This window comes from Desmodus rotundus, chromosome 3 (assembly GCF_022682495.2).
Source record: "Desmodus rotundus isolate HL8 chromosome 3, HLdesRot8A.1, whole genome shotgun sequence".
In the NCBI taxonomy this organism is placed as follows: domain Eukaryota; kingdom Metazoa; phylum Chordata; class Mammalia; order Chiroptera; family Phyllostomidae; genus Desmodus; species Desmodus rotundus.
The window spans coordinates 174,422,581-174,446,636 of NC_071389.1; the positions used below are offsets into that span (position 1 = coordinate 174,422,581).

The 24,056-nt window shown below is 41.1% G+C and overlaps 1 protein-coding gene across 1 annotated transcript in view; it reads right to left on the reverse strand.

Annotated features, from left to right (window-relative positions):
* Window positions 1-24,056, reverse strand: part of DERA (deoxyribose-phosphate aldolase) — an 89,818-nt gene that overhangs the window by 21,585 nt on the left and 44,177 nt on the right. The window contains exon 6 of the mRNA XM_053921766.2: window positions 20,325-20,453. Coding sequence (XP_053777741.1) covers window positions 20,325-20,453 — 129 coding nt within the window. The remainder of the gene's footprint in view (window positions 1-20,324; window positions 20,454-24,056) is intronic.

Below are 24,056 nucleotides of genomic sequence, written 5' to 3' on the forward strand. Positions count from 1 at the left end.
TCGACAAACAGAGAATATAAGGAGTTCTAGCAATAGTGAAAACACTGGAGGAAGTACTCAGGTCCAAGTCCTGAAAAGCTAAGTGGAGAATATACCGAGCCTCCATAAGCGAAAACAGTGTTCAATGAGTCTGCCCATCCCAGTGAACTACACGCCTTGAGGCCGGGGCTGCCTCACTGGTCCACACTATACTGACCGTACATCACTAGCACAGTGGTCACAGTGTAACCCTAACAAATACAAAACCTAGATAAATTCAGGATCAGGTGAGCTTTAACAAAGCATAGTGTCCTTACAGAACACAACTAACTCGATGATCCCGCAGCTGTCTACGTGTATAAATAAGTGGGATTCTATTTAATTAATCTCTTTCATAAGCACTTATACAGCACTTAGCATGTACTGGGTACTGTTCTGAGAGCTTTATACATAACCTGACAAATATTTAAAAAATTCAGCAGTTACCTGACACGTCAGGCTCCGACTGAAGCCATCTTGCTGAGAGAGCTTGGGAGAAACATGGGGAATAGACCTGTTTTCAGGCTATCCAAGAAGTAAGCTTTTCTGTAAATGAAATGTATTGGGGTGACCTTGGTGAATAGGGTCATCCAGGCTTCAGACGCACATTACTATGACACATGACCTGTATATGCACTGTGCCCACACCCCACAGTCACACCATCTTCCATCACCACACATTTGGCCCCTTTACCCTCTCCCGTCCCCCACGCCCTCCCCTCTGGTAACCCCCATCCTGTTGTCCGTCTGTGTCTCTGAGTTTCGGCTTCATATCCCACCTATGAGTGAAATCATACGGTTCTTAGCTTTCTTTACTGACTGTTTTCACTCAGCACAATGTTCTCAAGGTCTGCCCATGTTGTCGTAAATGGCAGTATTTCACCACTTCCTGTGGCTCAGTGGTATTCTACCGCACACACGCACCACATCATCCTCACCCTGTCCTCTACTGAAGGACACCTCGCGCTTCCATGTCCCGGCCACTGAATAATGCTGCAGTGAGCACAGGGGTGCATATACCTCTGTGAATAAGTGTTTTTGAGTTTTCTGGTGCAGATACCCAGAGGGGTTGCTGGGTCATATGGTAACTCTAGTTTTAGTTTTTTGAGGAACCGCCAGACTGTTTTCCATAGTCCTTGATAGCAGCACAGGCTTATGATTCCCGGCCCAAGGGACCTTTCCTCAACCTAGTCCTATCCCAAGTATCTGTGAATGACTACTGTGTCCTAGGCTGTGTGCTCAGCAATGACTAACAATGCCTAACTTTCCTGACTAGAAACTGCTCCATTCTGGGAGAGAGCCAGGCGTATGTGCTAAGTGGCAAATACAAGTGTTGGAAGGACAGGGACAGTCAGGAGATGCAATTGGGCACCACGACAGATCTGCAGCCCACAAGGGGGCAGGCGTGAGGCAGAGAAGGGCTGAGGTTTCTTTCTTCAGCAGGGAGGAGTCGGAGGAGAGGTATGTGCAAGAAGAGTAAGTTATACAACTCTAGGTAAAGTTTGGGTTTTGTTTTTCTGACTTTAGACCTAGTTTTAGTCCATTGAACTGAGCAAACTGATATTAAATTTCTTCTGCTCTCCTTGTCTAGGCTATGTAGTTAGTCAGAGCATTAACACAAAATATCTTGATTGGCAACACTGTTTTCAGCCTAAAGAGAAAATGTCCTGACTTCTTTTCATGGTGGGGGTGGGGGGTGGAGTTCAGGGTGAGGAAGGGATTCTAACCCTATGGTTTCAACTCAGTGGATACGTTTTCATCCCATATCTCCACAAAGTCCACATCTAATGCTCTTCATCCATCAAGGAGTTTTGCCCAAGTAATAATGTTACACAGTTACTGAACCTGTTACTTCTTTTTAATGGATTTAAATTGTAACAGGCTTAAACTAAAGACTGAGGACCTAAGAGTGGAATTCCAGGCATTAGCCACAGGCACAGCAGGAGCGGGGTGGTGTTCAGAGAGCCTGCAAGGGCCGTTTTCTAAAACTGGACCACTTACACCAGCACACTTAGCTCCTATAGTCATGTGTTCACTGTAATCTTATCTGCTTAAAAATGTACACTCCCACAGCGCACAATCTTCTGTGTCTACCGACCTGACAGAACCTAGTGATATCCACTTCCTCTGTTCTTTGGTTCAACATTAATGATGATACATGAGAAAACTTCGCCATATGTAAAGTAAGTTTTCCTCTCCGTAAACTTTCAGGGTCTTTTCTAAGTGCCTGCGCCCTGTGAATGGCTGACAGGGGCATATGGTACACAGTTTACACTAACACTTTCTACCAAAGTTTTAGGGCCATGTGACGGAGAAGTTTTCACTGAAATACTGTATCATAGAACACAGTTTGGAGATCACTGTTTTAGCTGAAAATTGTCCCAAAACATACAACCTCTCTTTATTCATTTGGTGGGAGGCAAGCAGGTCTTTACCTTTTCAGTTCAGACACTGTTTTACTAATATTCCAAATCATCCAAAAGCAAGTGGTGTCAAATTCATCATACTGGCTAGCTAATGACAATGTGTTTTGAAGTAGACTGCATGAAAAGAAAGAACACAACCTTCTAAACTTTAAAAAAAAAAATTAAGTAAAATTTAATTCGAACTCCATAGAGTGTGAAACCAAATCCTCAGTTGCTGTTTCTTCTTTATCAAATTATTCAGATTCTAATTTTTAAAATATGTCCAAAAATCCTATTAAATTATCAAAAGATTTCTAACCCCTTGCACTAAGAAACACACATATATAGATGATCTTTGTAATTTATAAATCAATGTTTCCTAACCTTGATTTTGGAAACTCCCAAGGTATTTCTATGTTAGTCTATACGATTTTCTTTAAGTCTCAAAAAAATTAATGAACATAATCTATGTTGATTTTTGAGAAAAAGAATGCAGCAAAGAACCAAGGCCCCGTTAAGTCACGACTGCTGTTGTGTGACGGATTCATTCGCAAATACTGTCTTGTCTTTAAGAAGAGGGCACACAATTTAACACACTAAGGAGATTCCTAAGAAAAATTTAAGAACATGGCTGGTTCTTTTTTTCCTTATGTCAGAAAATACTACCCCCCTTTCCACATTAGCTTCATTTTTCTTTTCAGTGCATTAACAAAACCTGAGAATCGTTGCATTTAAAATTAATCTCTTATTAAAACTATAAGATGGCTAGATTCATAAATCAAAGGAAAAACAAAATCCGATGAGGGAACAGGGCTGTGAGACAGCAGTTGGTCTTTTTTAGCTCAGTTTCATTTCGTTTTCTGTGGTGGCTCCTTGGCTGTATGTAAGGTCTCAGGCGGAATTACGTGTGCTTTTAATTTTTTCTCTGTATCTATTTATGTATTTTGAATACTTAGATTCATATTTAATAATCTGCCTATATTAAACTGCTAATTGACTACACAGACAAACCAGTTACATTTTCTACCTTTAATTATTAAATCGAACCATTTGATACACAATTTTCCAACCTTTGAATGGAATGCATTCCCAAGGTTTGTAAACTCATAGCTGGCTGCAAATTAAAATGTTCCTCTAGAGATAAACAATATTCCACCTGATAGTAAGTCCCAGGTCAGCCCAGGTAAGCATGTTTTACCTTCCCTAAACGTAAGACCTACCAACCCCTACTAAGCGTTCCACATATCAGTGTTTTCTTAGGAAACAGAGGACAGCCAGGTGATACATGTGTCAGGCTCTACAACCCATCACCTCTATGACTCTGTCATCTGCCAGGTGGGGGATGGGGTCACTCTGAGCTTTAAATTACCCATGGAGCTTGCATTTTGATGAGGAATTTCAAGATGACAAGGTGAGGAGGGCTGGGTATCCAGTCCTTGGGGGGAGTGGGTGGTGAGGAGTTACGGGAGCTGAAAGCTTCTTAGGCACCAATCACTAGAAATATTTCTCACTCATGAGTCACGTCCTAGTCACTCTTGCCTCCTGGCAATCCGCCACCAACCAGACTCACTTGCATTCTTCCTTCAGCCCTAGAATCTACACCCTCTCCCCTGCCACTTACTGGGTGCTGTAGCTGATGTGCAGCTCGCCACAGCAGAGAAATACAGTCTCACTGCTTCTTTTCTTCCGGAAACAAGCACTCAGCCCTTAGACACATGAGCAAAATGAGCAAAAAAGGTCCTCCTTAAACTCTAGCTTTGCTTTCATTATTTAGAACTCGTTTCTTATGAGTTGAATCGTGTCCTCCCCAAACTGCCTCTGTCGAAGTCCTAACCGCCAGCATGCTGGAGTCTGACTTTAATTGGCAATAGGGTCACTGCAGAGGTAATTAGTAACTAGAGTAGGGTGGGCCCCTAATCCAATATGATCAGTGTCTTTATAAAAACAATGCAAAGTGAACGAACACACACACACACACACACACACAGTGAACAGGAAGGCAGAATTTGGGCTGATGCCGCCCCAGAAGCTAGAGGAGAGGCATGGAACAGATTCCCCCTCTCTGCCCTCAGCAGGGACCAACGCTGCCACCACCGTGACCTCAGGCTCCTGGTCTCCAGAACTGGGAGACAATAAATTTCTATTGTTGAAATCACTCAGTTTCGGGTACTGGTATGTCAGTCCTAGGAAACAACATAAGAATCGATTTCAAAAGATAAGAACGACATCACACACATAAGCATTAAGAGGTGAGTCTTGAGCAGTTCAAAGTTAAGTCACTTACATTTCAGGACCACATTTCAGAATAAATCCAAACTCAACTCTCCAGGGTGTTGCTGCACAGAGCTGGGGCTGGGTAGGGGACTGACAGGGAGATGAGCTGAGGAAGGAGGGTGCAGCCAAGAAACTGGCCCCGGGCCTGGCCAAGCAACGGCTGCAGAGGAGAAGACGTGAATGGGACTGCCTCCCTGCCCAAGACAAGGTGGCATGTCAGGAGAGGGTAAGAACACAGTAACAGGCAGCGACTAGCTAAGGAAAAACAGAAGAGAGAGAGGGAACTCCCACAGGGCAGCTCTAGGGAGCAGGGGCATTCCCAAGTTCTCTGCCGCTGCTCTGGCTAGTTCCTGGTCACATGTTCAAGCCCCATTAAAGTCAAGGTGACACACACTGGATCCTACATCTGTAACTTCTCTAGCAAGTATTTAGAGTTTTTAACACAGTATCTGGCAGCCATGATTGTAGTTTTATCTGAGTGACCCTATTCAGGTCACAGAGAAAAGGGACCTTTTGACTGAAAATCCACAGTGGGAATTACTTTTTAACCACCCAGAGCACCTGAGCTGTAAGAAAGTTTCTAGCCAATGCCTCCTTCCCCAATGAGCCAGCAGTGTATCCATTTCTGACTCTGTATCCAATGTGTATCCATTTCTGACTCTGGGAAGCAGCATACAGAGCACTGGGTCTTCACGTTCCCCCAACTCACGGCCTCGGCCTCCTCAGAAAATTCTTCCTCTGATACCATTTACTCTACTAACACTGTTACTACTATGTAACAGGCAGAAATTCAGGCAGATCCTCTGGAAATTGGTGGTCAGTAATCCCATGTATATCTAGAAATACTGAAACACTGCACAGCTGGAAGAACATCAAATGCAACATCCCGTAAGATCGTGAGCCTGTGGCTTCACAAGGGTCTCTGCTTCTGAGCATGAATCTCCTTCCGGCCTCCATGTGAGTCGCTGTTCCTCTGCGTCAACTGTCTTGAATTTAAAACCCTGAACTTTCCCACCCTGCTGAAGGAGCAACCAAAGAAAACTGTTAGTGGAAAGGGGTGGGTTAACTAAAAAGTATGTTCAGTGATAAGGGAATGCCTGATCAGCTCACAGGAGCACGGGTGTTAACAAGCAGAGCAGGAGAAACAGTATCAGCTACGCCTGGGTGTGTGCTGACCGACAGCAGATGAAAAATGTACTTCAAAAATAATTTCAGCAGAAAAGTCTATTTAATAAGCGCACAATTTAGAAAATACCATCTCACATGAAAATGCCTCCAAGTAGTTTGAAAGATTTTTATTTTATATTTTTGAAAGGCATTATACTAATGAGTACTGGAAGGTGAGAACGCTGGGAAGGGGAGAAGCAAAGGCGCTTTTTACTTATCCGAGTTATCGAAGCTGCAATCCCAGCTAGAAGCCTCAACCTCTGTGAATGCAAATGTAGGTAACATCATAAACTCTGAGGTAATTTATATGCTTTTTCTTTTTATTAAAAAATAAACAGGAATATTTTAATTATTCACTAGAATGTTAATATCAAACCACTGTGATAGCAGCTAACATTCTACAAACAGCCTTTCGCTGGCTTTGTGTGACATGGATGATCTAAATTCTTTCCAATTTCATTGACTATTCAGTGCCTCCCCATTGTCCCTGCCCAATTTAGCAGCTTTGCAGCATAGAAAACATACTTTCAGATGCCCCAGTTGATGATAAATTTTTTACAAAATGCATACTTGTAACACTCATTCTTGGGTCACACGAGCAACACAAAGCATCACCCCAATAATTCAAGTCAAAGCAGGAATTTCCTTTTCCTCCTGAATCACTAAAACAACTGTGTTAGTTCTCCATTTTGCTTCACGGGCCTTGTCTTGCTAATGCTGTCTTTCTTTCATCTTCACAGCCTGAGTCAGATTTCCTTAACAATGTTACACAGTTTCTTCCTTGTTACAAGAAGAAAAAAAGAGAGGGGCAGTGGTGAAACTGACAATAAAAGGAACAAGTGGAGGAGGTCTTAGAAAGGGAAGCAGAGACACGGATTCCTGGCCTGGGAAAAGGCCTTGCTTCTCTAGAGTTCCCCATCCGGACAAACGGCATCATTAGAGGTTGTTTTGTCCTCTCCCTCCCTGCTCAGTAAACAATCATTCATTCATCAAACGCTATTCATTCTGCCCCTTTATTTCCCATAGCTGCTCACTCCTCCCTGTTCTCACTGCACTCACCTCCACCATTCGGCCCCTAACTGTGGTCTGCGAGACTGTTCCAACAGCTTCCTAACCCGGCGCCCTGTCTCCAGCCTGCAATCTCTGCCCAGGGGATGTTCCCCAAACCAGAATCTGATCATTGCTCCACCACCACAGAGTGGAGGAAGGGTGTCTTCTTGAAGACCTTTATCCCCAGTGCCTGGCACTTGGCAACTTCACTAAATCCTAGTGAAGAAATGGAGGGAGGAATTACAGTAAGTCTTCACTTAATGTCATCAGTGGGTTCTTGAAATTGCGACTTTAAGTAAAATGACACATAATGAAGCCCATTTTACCACAGGCTAATTGATGTAAACAGAAGTTAGGTTACGTACAGCATTATTCCTGGTCACAGAAACATCACCAAACTTCTAAATAAGGACCCAAAGCACTTCTAATATTAAACACTGAAATAAATGTGAGCTACACATACACTTAAGAAAGATTAATAAAAACCAATAAGGCCATTCTTTCCCAATCGTGTATTACAGTCCAGGGTTGTGGGTGGCTGGAGCCTCTCCCGGGGGCGGGGGGCACAGGTGGGAGCCCGCCCTGGCCTGATGCCCTTCCATCCCAGGGCGCACGCACACCCACAGCCACACCCAGGTGGGATCATTCAGACACACCAGTTCACTTCATGTGCTCGGCTCTGCGATGTGGGAAGAAACTGGAGTCCTGGAGAAAACCCACACAGACGAGGGGAAATGTGCAAACTCCACACGTGCTGGCCCCAGCTGGGAACTATTTTTTTTTCTTTCTCATCAATGTTAAAACAAAACGTTGAACAAAAGAACACTCTTTGAGGATGTGTTGTACTCAGTTACTCATTTCACAGGGTAAGAATTTTCCCTACCTGCAAATGGGAAACCCAAATTCTCTAGCATGGCAGTAAGCCCCAAGCTACTTACCAGCTTCCTCCTGCACCTCTCCCGCCACTCCCCCATCCCCCTCCCTCCCAGCCACACCAGCTTTCTCACCGGGACACGCTCTTTCACATCACACGTGCTTTTCCGCCTGAACCGCCCCTCCTCCACATCTGCACGTAACGGCTCCTGCACAAGCACCACTTGATTCTGCAAACCGTGCAATGACCCCTCCAGAGAAGACTGGTCAGGTTCCTGCAGGACGTGGCATAAATGTCCCAGTGGCTCCGGACTTCCCAAAAGGGTACAACATAAACCCTATTTATCACTTCCTCATCAGACAAAGAGCTAATGTGAGTGCTTACAGGGAAGGGGCTATGTCTTACCTACTTTCCTCTCCCTTTTCTCCCTTCTGATCCTTCTACAACGCCCAGAATAGTGTTGGAGAAACACTAATGTTCATTAAACGCTTGCTGGATAAGTCTATTCAGAGGGAAGACATGTCCCTAGGCATGAAGATGACAGATACATCCTAGCTCTCTCCTCTTCTTGACTCGCCTCCTTCCCTCTCCCCAAGTCCTCAGTCTTCAATGCAGCCCTTACCGGCCCCTTGTCCCTCCTTTCCTTCCACTCCCAGCACGGCTTCACGTTAGGGAAGTCGTCATTCAAATCCTAAGCTTTATAGGTCGAAGATGAAAGAAGGAGAAACTACGATCTTACTGCCAAGGGGGTGGAAGAATAAAAAATGTTCTGAGAGACCGAATTAAAAATATAAACTCATGTCCTTCCAAAAGAAAACCAAACAAACGAACAGTTATGTATGTTGGTTGGGACCGATGCAGGATCAGAGGTGTCCAACCTTTGGTGTCTCTGGGCCGCACTGGAAGAAGAAGAGTTGTCTCGGGCCACACATTAAATACACTGTGACACGTAATCACAAAAAAATCTCATAATGTTTTACGTAAAATTACAATTTTGTGTGGTGCCGCCTTCATAGCCAACCTGAGCCGCAGGTGGCCCTCGGGCTGCAGGTGGGACCCCCCTGTGTCTATATGCTAAACTATGGACTGGCCTAGGGACCAAATACCCAGGTATAACCTTGTTTCTATGGGACTATAATAGGTTCAGAGTTCTACATAAACATTCTGTAAGTTAACTAATTATTAGGACCCTCAGTGTGTTAGTCACGGCCTGTCTCTACTAAAGCGCCCCCCACCCCCTGCCGCTAGAATTTGAAATTCTCTCTCTAAATAATTTGCAGACCACCAGTGTGAGAGGAAAGAACACTTGTTCACATCAGGGAACCTGGATTTCAGGTCAGACCTCTCATTCCTGCCCGCAGGGGAGAGGCAGCCGCGGAAGTTTTAAATAGGACTAATTCTCTCAGCTCCGTTCAAGACCAAGCGAACCTGGAATCTCTCGTGGCAGATTCTTTCCGGCTGTTTATTTAAGAAGACCTTCCGGAAATTCTCGTGTGCAGCCCAGGTTGAGAACCTCATTCTAGATGGTGGTTTGACTTTAGCTATTTGTCCCTGGGCAAATGCCTTGTGAACTTGACCCTTAGGGATCTTGGTCTCCCCACCTAACAAAATGAAAGTTTTGTGGCTGATGCGACTTCTTCATATTTTATAATCCTTTTTGGTTTCCAAAGCATGGACAACCTTTGTCTTGCTTCAACCAACTTTTTCCTCAGTTAACACATATTTCCAAGTTTAAAAAATATTATTTCATTTATTTGGCTTATAAAATAAACCCAGAAACCTGCAAATATTTTTTTAAAGCAAATAAAGAAATATTCACCCATGCAGAACAAAAGAGAACACAGGAGAATCACTTGTTCCATTTTCTAACTTTCAAATGTTCAGTTGCTCCATTTCTCTTGCCTTATCTGACAATGTACAAATCAAGGAAAAACAGACATGAATTTGTAAAAAACCTTTTAGTGACTTAGACAAAGGGGGTGGCAGGCAAAATTCCAGTATGAAAGGTATGTTTCCCACATACTAACGAGTTCCTGGGAGGACAAAAATAACATACACAATCACCGAATTTTATGGATTTTGTTGAGAGCCATTATGTTAAATTTTTTAAAAAGGAAAAGAAGCAAGCTCCATCCTATTTCACCCTCTCAAATGTACAGTTTCACCATTCTAACAAAGACTTTTTTTTGCATATGCTTCCATTAAAGTCACGAGTGCAGAATAAGCCGATGATTTCAGTGACACCCCCTCACTTCTTAAGTCGCTTTGCTGCATGGCTTGCTGAGCAATTTAACACACACAGTCCCTAATTTCTTTATGCCAGTGGTGGCAATACAAGCTTTGTCTTGCTTCAACCAATTTTTCCCTCAGTTAACACATCTTTCCAAGTTTAAAAAAATATTTTTTCATTTATTTGGCTTATAAAATAAGCCCAGAAACCTGCAAATATTTTTTAAAAAGCAAATAAAGAACTATTCCCCCATGCAGAAGAAAAGAGAACACAGGAGAATGAGTTGCTCTGGTTTACAATATTATGGAACACTGTGTAGTCTTCTGTCAGTATTTATTATCAGTCATTTAGTTTATGATCGAGAATAACTTTTGATTACTGATGCTTGTAGTATTACTCACTCTGTCGTGGACTGTTTGAAGATCTGTATTTTTATTACAAAGTCTAATAAAAATAAAGTGAAAAACCCATAGGTCCCAAAACTGATTCCTGGCTTGTGTTGTATGTCACTCCTTTCCAATCTAAAAAGTAGTTCTTTCTGCTGTTGGTCCCTGTCTCTTGCTCATAAGCGAATTTATCTCCTAATGCCTCATTCTTTATTTTAGCCATTAATCTCCCATTGAGAACCTTACCAAATGCTTTTTGCTGATAAAAATATTTAATATTGACTAGATTTCCCCTACCCACAAAACCATCCAACATTGGTTAGAGGGGCAAAAAAAAAATCAATCTTTTGTACCTGAATTTAAGTTTGCTGATTTGACTCAAAGTATTTTTCTCTACCTTCTGTGGGTCTTTACAGGAAATAATAGAACCATAGTGCAAGAACCCTATTTCTCTTTGTTACAGGTTGAACTGTGCCTCCCCCAAAAGATATGTCTAAGCTCCAACCCCCAGTACCTCAGAAAGTGAAGGGACATTGCAGAGGTAATTAGTTAAGTAAAGATGAGGTCTTGCTAAGTAAGGTGGGGCACAAGATGATCAGTGTCCTTATAAGAAAATAAGTGGCACAGATACACACAGGGAGAGGATGGCCACATAAAGACAGAGGCTGATGCATATAGGACATTTTGGGGCCCTATTTCACACATGTGTGTGCACACTGTGTGTACACACAAACAGAAAAAGCATCTCTAGTGGTTGCTGAGGATCACTTCATCTAACAGTATTTCCATCAGGCTGACATCCTGCTCGTGATTTGCGCATCTACCTCCTGATGCGGCCCATCTAATTTCTGACACCTGCCAAAATCCATTTTTCCACAACTTCTAAAAGTCGGTCCCTCCTACCTTGGGGTAACAAAGAACAATCATCCTTTTCCACAATGCGTGTGTGTGTGCAGGCGTTTGACCACAACATCACAACCCCAATGCCTGTTCTCCTCCTAAATGACACATCCACTTTCCTTTGACTCGCTCTCCCTGGGAAGGTTTCCGTCTCCCCCATTCCCTGCTGGGAAAGTCCTCTGCATAGGCTCCAGTACCATTTCCTCTCTCCCATGCCCTTTTATCTCTCACCCTTCTGCTTCTTCATCCTCCGACCGCCCTCAGCTTTGACATCTCCCCTCGTCCTTCATCAGATGGACAAGAGAAGGATAAGTCCACTTTTACTGTCACTCCCTAGCTGTCCTCTGCATGCCTCAGGTGGGGGAGTCTGAAAACAAACAAGAGCTTTAGTCCAGAAGTCAAGGGCAGTTGGTAAGTCATGACCCTGCGGGTGTCCCCAGTGCATCAGCAGGGCAGGTAAACCGCTCTTGCCGCAAAACATGGAAGTGCCTGAGTGACAGTGCTCTTGGCGTCCTCTCTCTTCATGTCAACGGGCTTTACTGTGGGCCCACCAAGCGCTTGTTTTACTCTTCTCTTTGTTTACTTCATGTCTGTCACCTCCTACAGTTTTTCTCCAAACACCATGTCTCCCTATTATCCTACTTTCCTTGTCCTCCAAAAAAGTACAGTTCGACATACAGATCTCATTCAGTGGCTCTAGAAACGCATCTGTGCCTCCAAAGGCTAAACGCAGTCTGTGTCTAGTATGTCACACACACGGCAGCTGCAGGCTGGAGACGAGGACTGCGCAGTAACTAAAGTACGGAACCGGGAGCCAAAGTCCTTCAGGTTTCTGCCACATCCTCAATGCAGGACGGCCTCCGTCTAGTCACTGAACTTCTGAGCTTCAAGGCTCTCACCTACTAAAGGACAAGGTATTTCCTCATTTCCCTCTTCAGGCAACTGCAAAAAGAATATGTAAACTGCTAACTTCACATGACTCATTAACCTTGATTTGTTTCATTATTCAACAAAAATATGTGTATCAAGTACACCCATTCAAAAATTCTAATTTCCCAGCATTTAGGAGTTTGCTAGTAGATCAGTAACCACCTGGTACAGACATTAAAGAATAATAGCCACAGTTAATATGTTAAGAATTAAAGATAAAAGAATAACAATATCAGAGACAAGAGCAAATGTCTACGGACCTGACATCTATGTCATGTACCACAATTTCACTGAGAAAAAAAAATGCTTAAGGTTTGTTTCACTGGGAAAATACAGATTAAAAAATTAAATTTTATACATGTTACTTATCAATGTATCTACTGATGCCCCTGTACCTGAAAACCAAACCTATCAATACGCATTTCCTAGGCATTTAGTACGTGTTAGCCTGTGTGCCCACGAATTTCTTCTCCAGGCAAGCCAGGTCCGGAGAAGGCAGCTGTGTGATTCTGAAATAAGGCAGATTACATTTCTAAAATTTCACTCAGTAGCCCTGGCCGGTGTGGCTCAGTGTACTGAGCGCCAGTTCGATTCCCCGTCTAGGGCACATGTCTAGGTCTTGGGACAGGTTCCCGGTAGGGGGCCCGTGAGAGACAACCACACATTGAGGTTTCTCTCCCTCTCATTCTCCCTCCCTTCCCCTCTCTCTAAAAATAAATAAATAAATAATCTTTTTTAAAAAATTTCACACAGTAAAATTTTACACAGGCTAGTATGTGCCACATAAAAAACTAAGCTTTTCCTTTTCTTCCTTTTGAACCCCAGAAGCCAAGCCAAGAGGAGGGAAAGAAAGTGTTTTATGTCTGAGCGTATAGACTCACCCTTTTCTTGAAAATGATTCGCATTTACCAAATTCACCGTCACTAGGTCCTGCACTGCTGGGAGGCCAGCAAATATAACCTCTTCTGCAGAGCTCTTTATTTCGCACTCAACGAAGGAGCGGGGAGTGGGGGTGAGTGGGGGTAAACTTTCTGAAATTTTTTCTTGGGGGGGTCTCAATTTAAACTTACTTCCTGAATGAGATGTCAAGATAATTAGTTTTTACCCTGTAAGTGCTGGGATTTTCAGGGCTAGTTTAAGAAACTGCAAATAAATTCACACTTTAAATCCTTTAACTCTTAACCTAACACACATTTATAGTCTTATGCTTTCCTCACTGATAAACTTTCCATTGCAGCAAACCTTTCATAAATTGAAATGCTTTTCTATGAAAAGCAAATCTTATTAAAAAAAAAAAAAAGCTGGAACACCCAGAGGGCTGGATGTTCCATATGGACCAATACTCCTCCAGCACACACAGATTCGTGGCCTGAGACGAAGGACTCAGTGTGACTTGGGACAATCTTTAGAAATATACAGCTACAGTGCCATTTATTCCACTATTTGATTCATATTTAAATTTTTTAATTTTTTTAACCTTAGATGTTAATTTGGTATTAATCACAGTATCTTTTTACGGGTTTGATGTCCTTCAGTCATAGCAAGTTTCCACTTTTCCCCCCTTTATTTATTTATTTTTAATGGCTTCTCTTATATTTTCTTGTGTTTCTCTGCTTCACCTCACTGTTTTTGTATTACTTTGATCTCGCTGGGTTAAATTTTGAATATCCCCTCCCCTGGTTCCTAGTTTGTTTTATTCTTTGTTTTCTGCACATTACAAAATCCCAGCCAAGTGTCAAACTCATCTTGCATTCTTTCAAGGTCTGCTTTTCTCAAGCCCCATCGTTCTGTGTTAGGACTCTTCCTTCCCACAGACCTGCATCCGCAATTCAAACCTGACGACGTTATGATCTCATCTTCAGTGTTTTCCTACTCCACCTTACTTATCAGGCCTGCATTACTTCCAAAGATAAGGTCGAGAATAACTTCAGAGCAGAGCTTGTTAACTATTGCGTGTGTGCAAACAGCCCACCATTACTGAGAGATAAAGCCACTACTCTACATTCTGGCATTTGCTGGGCTAAAATCCCTTAGCAGGAGATTGACCTGCTTTCAGACTTCTCTTTTCTATAAGCTTGTTTCCTTTTCTATCTTTCTTCCTATCGCCTTGTTCTTGCACAGTCTGACGAAAAGAATATGGCTCTCCTTTCTCCTCCCTGGTTATATTTCCTTCAAGTGTTTACTCCCACCTCACCTCCTTCTTTCTTTCTCTTTCTCCCACCACAGCTCCACTAGAGTAAATGGAAGATCAATTTTCTTTGACAAAAAGCCACAGCAAAAAGTTTTCATTAGAACTTTTTTGCCTCTAATGACTACTTCAAAATCCTCAAACCTTTAATATGTCCTACAACTTTTGGATTGCCTAAACAATGCCATCAATATATAATCTATCTCCTGTTATAGGTTTGCTCTCAGAATAACATGTCCAAACTCTGCAAAGTTGTGGCACGTCTGGAAAGATGAATCTGGATCTTAACATTTCACTTTGCTTGTTTTCACTTTTCCTTATACTGTTCTCTTTTCTTTTCATTCATTCATTCATTCGTATATTCCAAAATATTTTCTTAGGCTCTCCCAGATGCCAGGCACATAATAATCACAGGGAATACAGATAAGTAAGACTTAGTCTTTGGTCTCAGGGAGGTTCACACTTCTGCAAAAAATCTAAAGGTAGAGCAATTGATGATAATACTATGTGACAAATGCTACTGGTATTTACAACTGCAGTATATACAATTAATTAATTCCACCTTAGAGGATCATGGAGCGCTTTGACAGAGTACGGAAATCTTATTTAAATCTTTAAAAACAGATAAGGAGAGGAGAGAAGGCTATAACAGGAGGAGAAAATACTACATAACAAAGACAGAAGACCTGGAATATTTCCAAAAATCAATAATGACCATATGGAATAGAAGCAAAATATCCTTTGAACTGTATTCTTATTTTGCCATAGGAGAGTACCTGCCTCATAGATCTGCTATGAAGAGTAAATATAAACATACATAAGTTCCTTCAGTCCCTGGCATATGGTGAATGCTCCAAAAACGGTAGCTGTTATTATTTTATTATAGATTACATATGTGTATTTCATCTTTCTTTTCTTTGCTTTTCCCCCCGGTTCACGGCTTGGTTTCAGATCATTGTGGCTGCTGAGTGAGTGATGTCCAGTGAACTGACACTCTACTTGGCACACATCTCAGGAGCTGAGGGGTCTGTTATAGCTTCCAGAGTAAAACAATTAGGAGCGATGGCAAATAAACACAGCCGAGAAGTATACCATAAAAAGGCTAGCTAGACCACATCTAATTGTTATTCTCAAATAATCAGACTCTTTTTACGCCTTTCTTTTTTAAGAGGGAGTCAAGACTTAACAAAACAAGTTCATAGCCAAGATTCATTGAACACTCCTACCAATATAGTAAGCCTTGGGGTACGTACAGAATGAAATCCAGCTCAGTAGCTTCTATTTCCTAAAGCTACACAAAATGCTTTTGAAAACTGATGTTCTGAATAATGCTTTGTAATAGTCTGTGGGAAAAAGAGATTCAGTTATGTTCCTTTCTTACTGAGGTGGGATGGAGTAGGAAGGTGTACTGATATTTTCTAGTAACTTGCAAAGTATTTAATTTAGAGTTATAATGCAGTCATATACATTACTTTATTTGAATTGATAATCAGATTAATTTATTTGCTCAAGGTCACAAAATGTGCAAGAGAGAACAAGGCCATGCAGGTGTTCAGACTCCAAGGACCAAGCGTCTTTCCCAAAGACAATTTAAAGGCTGCTAATCATTTAGTTAACCAACATGCAAAAACCTTGGTTAACTAAGTTTTTATACTTACAATGATGTATAATCCTAGACTAACATAATTATATATTTCTATCTCACTCTCTCTCCAGAGAATTATTTTTGCAATAATCTAAATGGCTACCAAAGTCATAAGATGAATTATAAATATAATGATAAACCCCTTTTCTTTTGAAGTTCTGATGCTAAATTAATGAGAAAACAAAAGCAATGAAGAATTCCAGACATCACAGAGTAACTGTTACCAAGACTTGCCTTCTTTCTATAAATAACTTTACAAGTGAACAAAATATATAAGGCAACTATTTCAGGTTCGGGAAAACTGGCAGCTTAAGGTACACTCTAAAATAATCCAGATATACATTAGCAGATAAGAACTTTCAATTAGCTATTACAAATATGTTTGAAGACTTCAAGGAAAACATAATCTCAATGAGTGAAAAACTCACTGGATACAACAACGGTGTGGTGATTGCTGGCGGTGGGTATAAGGTGACTAAACGGTAATGAAAAAATACAATAAAGATTAAATTTAAAAAAGAAATAAAAATAATAGTAAAAACAGAAAACAAAAAATATTAACATATTGTCCTATTTCCTTCTTGCAGTTTTTTTTCTGTAAATATTGTGTATGATTTTTAGCCCAAATTGAGGTCATACTACAAATCTTAGAATCTGTTTTGTGTTCCCTAACTGTATGTCATAAGCACTTTCTAATGTTATTCTAAAACATATTTCAATTCTTACAAAGTATTTAATAATATAACTACATAATGATGTTAATCAAAAAGAAAAGTCAACTTGAAACTCTATATACAGTAAACTATCCTTAAAACATGGGGGTGAAATAGAGACATTTTCAGATGAAAATAAGCTGAGAGAATTAATCCCCAGCACACGTGCAGGAAGGAATAAAGATAGAAATAAAGATGGAAAGAATAAAGATGGGAAAATATAAAAGACTAACTTCACTTAGTTTCTGTTAATTTCCTTAAAACACAAATGATTGTTTAAACAAAAATCACATCGTTGTACTGAGAAGTTCATAACACAGGTGGAAAAAAAACATGAAAATAATCCAAAGGACTAATGAGTATGAGTGGAACCATATTAATTCTAGCTAGCCAGTGGTAAGTTAAGGATGCATACGGTAATTGCTAGAGCAATTTCTAAAAATATACAAAGAGGTTATATAAAAAGCCAATAGAAAAAGAATAAAATAAAATAAGTTATTTGATATACCCCAAGGTAACAGGAAATATGAAACAAAAAACAGATCAGAAGAGGAAATAAATTGCAATATGACAGAATAAATCCTACCTTACAATAGATATCGTGAGTGTAACAGAATTTAAAATTGTAAGTCAACAACATGATATCTGGAAAAGCTAAAATATTTGAAAAGTAAACATTTCATTCTAAATAAAATTCTAACATTCTAAATAATCAGAGAAGTCCAAGGGAAATTAGAAAATATTTTAATTAAATAATTTTTTAATTGGCTCTTTGAACACATTAATAAAACTGGCAGACCCCTACTAAGAGTCTTTTTCTAAAAAAAAAAAAAAACCCAGAAAAGCAAACGAAAAAAAAAAACCCATGACCACTATAAGGAATAAAAAAGGAGATATAACTACAGACCCTATAGACATCAAACTAATGAAAGAGTATTAGAAACAACCTTATACCAATAAATTTGCCAAGTCAGTATACTTGCACAATGGAATACTTCTAAGCAAACTCATACGCAGAATGACAGGGATAGATCCCATAGCTATTAGCTTTGGTTGGGGGAGACAAGCACGAAATCTCATGTGATGCTCTGAAACTAGCAAAGCGAATCGATGGTGGGTGATTAAATCAGATCAGTGGGTATGTGGGGCAGAAGGTCAAATGAGTAGAATTCACTGGCAAGGGGCACATATGGTATTTCTGGGGTGATGTAATATACACAATGTGAAGACTCATCTCACTGTACACTTAATACCTGAACCTTACTGAATAACAATTTACACCAAAGAAATTAATTTTTAAGAAAAAATTAAAAATTACCACCAAAATAGGAAGCAATGTGAATTTAGTTCAAAAATTTTTTTTAATTTAAAAGAATTCTTCAAAAGTTTAAAAATACTTTATTTCTATTACACACCTTCCTAACAGAATAGGAAGCAAACACTGTGGGCCAGGAAGTGTGCCACATGCTTTCACATGTGATGCTTCACAAAGAGTGTGTCTTTAATTCATGGTAAGATCTAGCACGGTGCCTTGGGAGACAGAAAAGGCAATGAAGCTGGGCCAGAAGACCTGGGGTCAAATAATGATTGCATGTCATCTCTTGGTTTTGTGACCTTAGGTAACTCAATTTTAAATTTCATCAACTACAGGACTGACATGAAGATGAAAAAGGAGTATTTTAAAGGAGACACTGATTAAAAGAAGGAGATAAACAACATAGGGACAGGGCTACAGGAGACGGAAGATACAGGGGAGAGCCTGTTTCAAGTCACGTGTTTGTCTGTGGAGGGGTGGGGGAGAGGGTAGAATGGAGGCATCCAAGCGTGATGCCTCAACACCACATTCCTACCATGAGCGGTGGGTGCAGTGACAGGACAGGGTCAGCTGATGGCCCAGACTGCATATACTTCCATTGTGAACCAAATGACAGCATTCTGGGTGGACAATCCCTTGTCCCGGCAAGGAGCATGAATGGGAGGCTCCTTGGCCACTTCAGACTCCAAGGGGCTTTACCCAGTTTCCTAAAAGCCGCAGGGAGTTTTCTATTACTATAGCTCTTCGAAGTGCCAATACGACTGATGCCCATCCATTCCTTCTAACCCCAAGGTTTTCAGAGATTTTGCTCTACACGAGACAACCAGACCGGAGCTCTTCTGGACACGGCAGCAGTAACCAGAGCAATGCCATCATTAAGGCCTAGTCGGCTGATCTTCGGAATCAGTAGGCCGAATTCTAGGGAACAATGTCAGGCCTGGCAGAGTATTCTAAAAGTACCTGAGTATAAAAATCTGGAGGGTGACTACAATAGAGGCCCAGATTTAAGACCTGAGAAGTCTCGTATCTTCACCCAAATACGGAGCCACTAATAGGGCACCTAGAAATTCAACCCTCCATCACAGAACAGTGTGGTAAGGTTTTATCTGACAGAGGTTTCAACTGCTGGCCGTGGCACAATGAGGAGACAATGAGCCACGTGATGGGAAAGGAGCAGCATCGGGAAACATTCTTTAAGAAAGGTGACACCTGTGCTGAATCCAAAGACAGTAAGGAGGTATTCAGGCAGAAGGTATTTCAAGGCAGGGGTCACAACACAAATACTCAAACGGGTTGAACGTGCCACCCAAAGAAAACTGCAAGAAATTCACAGAGCTGCAGCAAATGATGCGCAGGGAGAATGGGGAGACGACAGAGGCAGGGCCTGGGGAAGGACCGTTTTACAAATCAGGCTGAAGGAATTTACAGTTTACCTTGAGATGAAGAAAAGCCACTGAAGGATTTCAAGCAAGGAGTACCACAATCAAATTAGCATTTTTAAGAGATCATTCTGGCAACCGTGAGGAGAAAGGACTGGAAGGGGACAAAAGTACAGACAGGGAAACGAGTCAGGAGACTGTTGAAGAGACCCCCCGCAGGGAATGACAGTGGCCTAACACAGCAGCACTCAGAGTGGAGGGATGTATTGGGACAGAAAAGAGGCCCAGTGCCCTAGACTTGTTCCCTGATTTACGTGAAAGTGAGAGAGAGAAGGAGTCAAGCACAACTCCTGGGCTTCAAGCTTGGATGTGTACTAGAATAAGTCAACCTACATTTGAAAGCATCAGAAACAATGATACTGCACTAAATTTTTCAAAAACGTATCAGCACAGAGGCACAGGTTTCCTTAGACAGTATGGGTACACCATCACTAAAAAAAATCAAACCCTTAAATTCACAGCGAGGAATAAGCCAGAGCTAAAGAAATTCCTGTCTAACATGTTGATGAGTGAATAATCAAATAACAAGGAAGGCAATTCACTAACAAGAGAGCCATCTACTGCCTTACAAGGATAGTGCAGCAATGAGATGCCACCAAAAAATATGGAAGAAAGCCAAGTGTTTTATTTAACACTTCACATTGTACATGTACTCACAAAATATCTGACCCCTCCTCCCCAAAATCCAAGTGGTTAGCACTTTTAGCTAATAACGAAATGTTTTCACTTACTTATTTCACCTAAAAACATCAATTCAATACATATCATCATTTGAATATAATATGCTTACCTGCCATCATTGCTATCATACTGGCTTTGTAGACATTAGTAAGAGATCCAAGTTCTCCTGTGGCTAAGATGGTTTTGAGATGAGCTGTCCCACAGGCCTTGCGAAACTGACGAATCTCATCATACAGGGCTGGAGAAGGAAATAATTGAGACAGTTACAAAGCAGGCAAGTGATAACATGACTTGGCAGCCCTTTAGAGCTGGTAGAACCCATCTCAGATTTAGGAAACATAAAGCATTTGTCACTTTCTAAAAACCACCCCAATTTAACATAGCCTACAGCGTTCTGTTGTAGGTCCCATCCTGCCACGAGGAATGCTTAGTTTGCTACCACGAAACCGTTTCTGAGCCTCGGCCCCAGGTCCAGAGCCACGAAGCTTTTAAAATACCATTGTAATGACATGCAAATTTCCAATAATTTCTACCTCTTCCAGATGACAGACACTTATAAGAAAAAAAGAAATTTACCTACTATACATGTAGGGGCGCACCACTTTGCAAACGAAAGAAAAAATTCTTCAGCTCCTTATTAATTCTTCCATTCACACATAAGAAGTTGTCTTGTTGGAATATAAAGTAGGACTTTCCTGAGAGCTCGGCTAATGACGATAAAGACATAACAGCTTGTCCCACTATCTGCCAGGGTATGTGCCTGCAAATCTGACTGAGAAGTGTCGAGGCAGTACCGGATGTATGGGTGCGGAACCTGTGTAGAGGCACGTACAGATGCAGCCTTGAATCTATGAACCCCGTCCCTAGACCCCATCTGGCTTTCTGGGGCTCCATACAGCATCCTGAAAGCAGCTTGATTGTCACATTTAAACCAAACACAACAAAATAAAATCAAAACAAAAATAAAAGCAAAAACACTTCAGAATCAAAGTAACAGAATTTCAGTAAACAAAATGAGTATAGTAAGAATAGTTTTAAAAAACTATTTTACAGCCTTTGGTCCTGACACCAGTGAATTTGGGCTTTCTCTCGCCCTCCATCAGGTTGGCCATATTAATTTCTTCAACTTAAACTATTGCAAATTAGGACTAAGATCGGGGCCTTTTCGTTCTTCTGTGTGTGTGTTTCAGAGTAGTTTCATAAGCACACAGACTAAGCTGAGCAGAAAGGAGACATTCATAGAAGGGTTAGGCTGAGGGTAAGCATTTTTTAATACAAAAAGGAAAGTTCTATAGTTCACAAGTTTCCGAAAGTACATGTAAAAGACTTAAAAGACAGCAAACTCAGTCAAATCCATGGAAGTTATAACAAGAAGAACAAAACTTGTCTTCCCAGTCCTAGATAACCTGAACTGAAGTTGAAGCTTGAAAGTGAAAACAATACAGATAAAGCCAAATAGTCTATTACAAGACGCTAGGTAAACTTCAGTGATTGCTGCCACAAGAGATGGTACTTGCAGATTTTTAAGAAAAGATGGAGTATTTTCACAAAGCCCTAATAATCTCTAGTTTTGAGTATTAGAGATGATCTGAGAAGCCACACCACCTGCCTCACCCTGCCCATCCTACCTAAACTGTGAGAAAATCACCTTACCTGTGCATCCAATATGACAACATGTGTGACAATGCTACTAGGTATCAACAGTAAAAAGACTTTGTGATGATAATAATTTACATTCTTTTAACTCATTGCCTGACTTACTGAACCTAAAATGAGGGAGTTTTCTCTAAGAAGTAGTGACAAAGAAATCTCTTGATCTAAAAATTCAAGAATGCTAATCCAGAATTAACTTGTGATTTAATTAATGACTTTTCTTCCACAGCGCAGTGTGGCCATCAAAAGCAAGCTGGGGAGTCAACAAACGTGGATTTAAAACCCAACTCCACCACTCACTGTGTGACCTTGGGCAAGTTATTTCTCTTAGCCTCAAAACCATCCTAAAAGTGTCAATACTAACATTTATTTTATAGGGTTCTTATGAGGATTAAATATATATATATATATATATATAAAGTACTTAACACATTGCCTGGCTTATTATAAGCACTCAAAACATGTAATCCTTATTAAGCTCAGAATGCTAGTAAAATGAGTTCCGTTAAGTGCTGTGTGATGAAAGTCAAATCTTGTTTCGTGGCCTGATCCTTGTACTGCACTGAAAGTTTTTATAGGGATTAGTGCTCATAACCAGTGAGCCATCAGATAAGGCTTGAAAGTATTTTATTACAGCACTTCTAAAGTGAACTTTTGCCTACATAACAAAATTCTTAACACTGGTCTCGACCATATTTTGGACAAAAGCACCATCCTCTTTCTAAAGAGTATTACCTTTTGATATCCGATGAATTTCCCCATCTACAATTAAAATCAACCAGAAAACCTGGACATATTTTATGACTCAATTATCAGCCACCTGGAAGTTATACTCTTTAATCCATGATCCAAAGAGAATGAACCAAAAATGATCACTTAGAGCTGAGCTGGATTCAACCAGTGCCGTTTTTGCCTTTAGCTGCCAATTCCTCAAACCATTTCACTGACCTATTTCACCACATTAAGAGGGACAGGTTTTTCTGAGCAATATCTTAATCTGTGAAGTCCAACACTGGGAAAGTTGCCATTTGCTTCTGTTACTATTCTTCCCAGAGCACACCAGAACAGTTGAAGAAGAAAGCATATCTAATGTGGCCTTTTTAGTTTCTAGTTTCAGGGTGCGCAGGGTGAGGCAAGTGCGGGAGCGCGGTTCCTAACCCTTTTGACCCAGCAATTCCACTGTTGGGATGATACCCTAAGAACCCTGAAACACCAATCCAAAAGAACCTATGCACCCCAATGTTCATAGCAGCACAATTTACAATAGCCAAGTGCTGGAAGCAACGTAAGTGCCCATCAGTAAATGAATGGATCAAAACACTGCGGTACATTTACACAATGGAATACTATGCAGCAGAAAGAAAGAAGGAGCTCCTACCCTTTGTGACAGCATGGATGGAACTGGAGAGCATTATGCTAAGTGAAGTAAGCCAGGCAGTGAAAGACAAATACCATATGATCTCACCTTTAACTGGAACCTAATCAACAAAACAAACAAGCAAACAAGCAACCAATAAAATATAACCAGAGACACTGAAATTGGGAACAAGCTGACAGCAACCAGAAGGGAGAGGGTAATGGGGGAAAAGGGTGAAGGGTTTACAGGAACAACTATAAAGGACACATGGACAATAACAGGGGAAGTGGGGTGGAAACAGGGGAGGGAGGTGGGGAAGGTTGGGGTGGTGGGGAGAGGTGGGGGGAAAGGCAGAAAACTGTACTTGAACAACAATAAAAATCAAAAGTATTAAAAAAATAATAATAATGTGGCATTTTTAAAATGTGGCCTGGGCTCCATCAGGTGAATGCTTCAACATGGGCTCCTGAATCTTATACAAAGGCGAAACAAAGTGATACAACAGTGATACAAAGATGAAGGAATGGTTAGAGACTTTCATCAGTACTGCAGCATCAGCAATGGCAGCAGATGCAAGAGCCCAGTGGCCACAGCCAGCAGCAGAGTACGGCGCGGGCCAGTGGCAGCAGCACCAGCAGGGGCCCTGTGACCAAGCTCCTCCCCTGGCTAAGTGTGGCTGTATCCTCCGCTCTTTAACTGGCCATTCTTGTCTCCCAAGCCTGGTTTTTCAGGCTTCCTACTACTACAGTGAGTTACTATATATCCTCCTAATAATCCCTTTCGGTTTAACTTAATCAGAATTGGTTCTGTTTTCAACACATAAATCTAGCA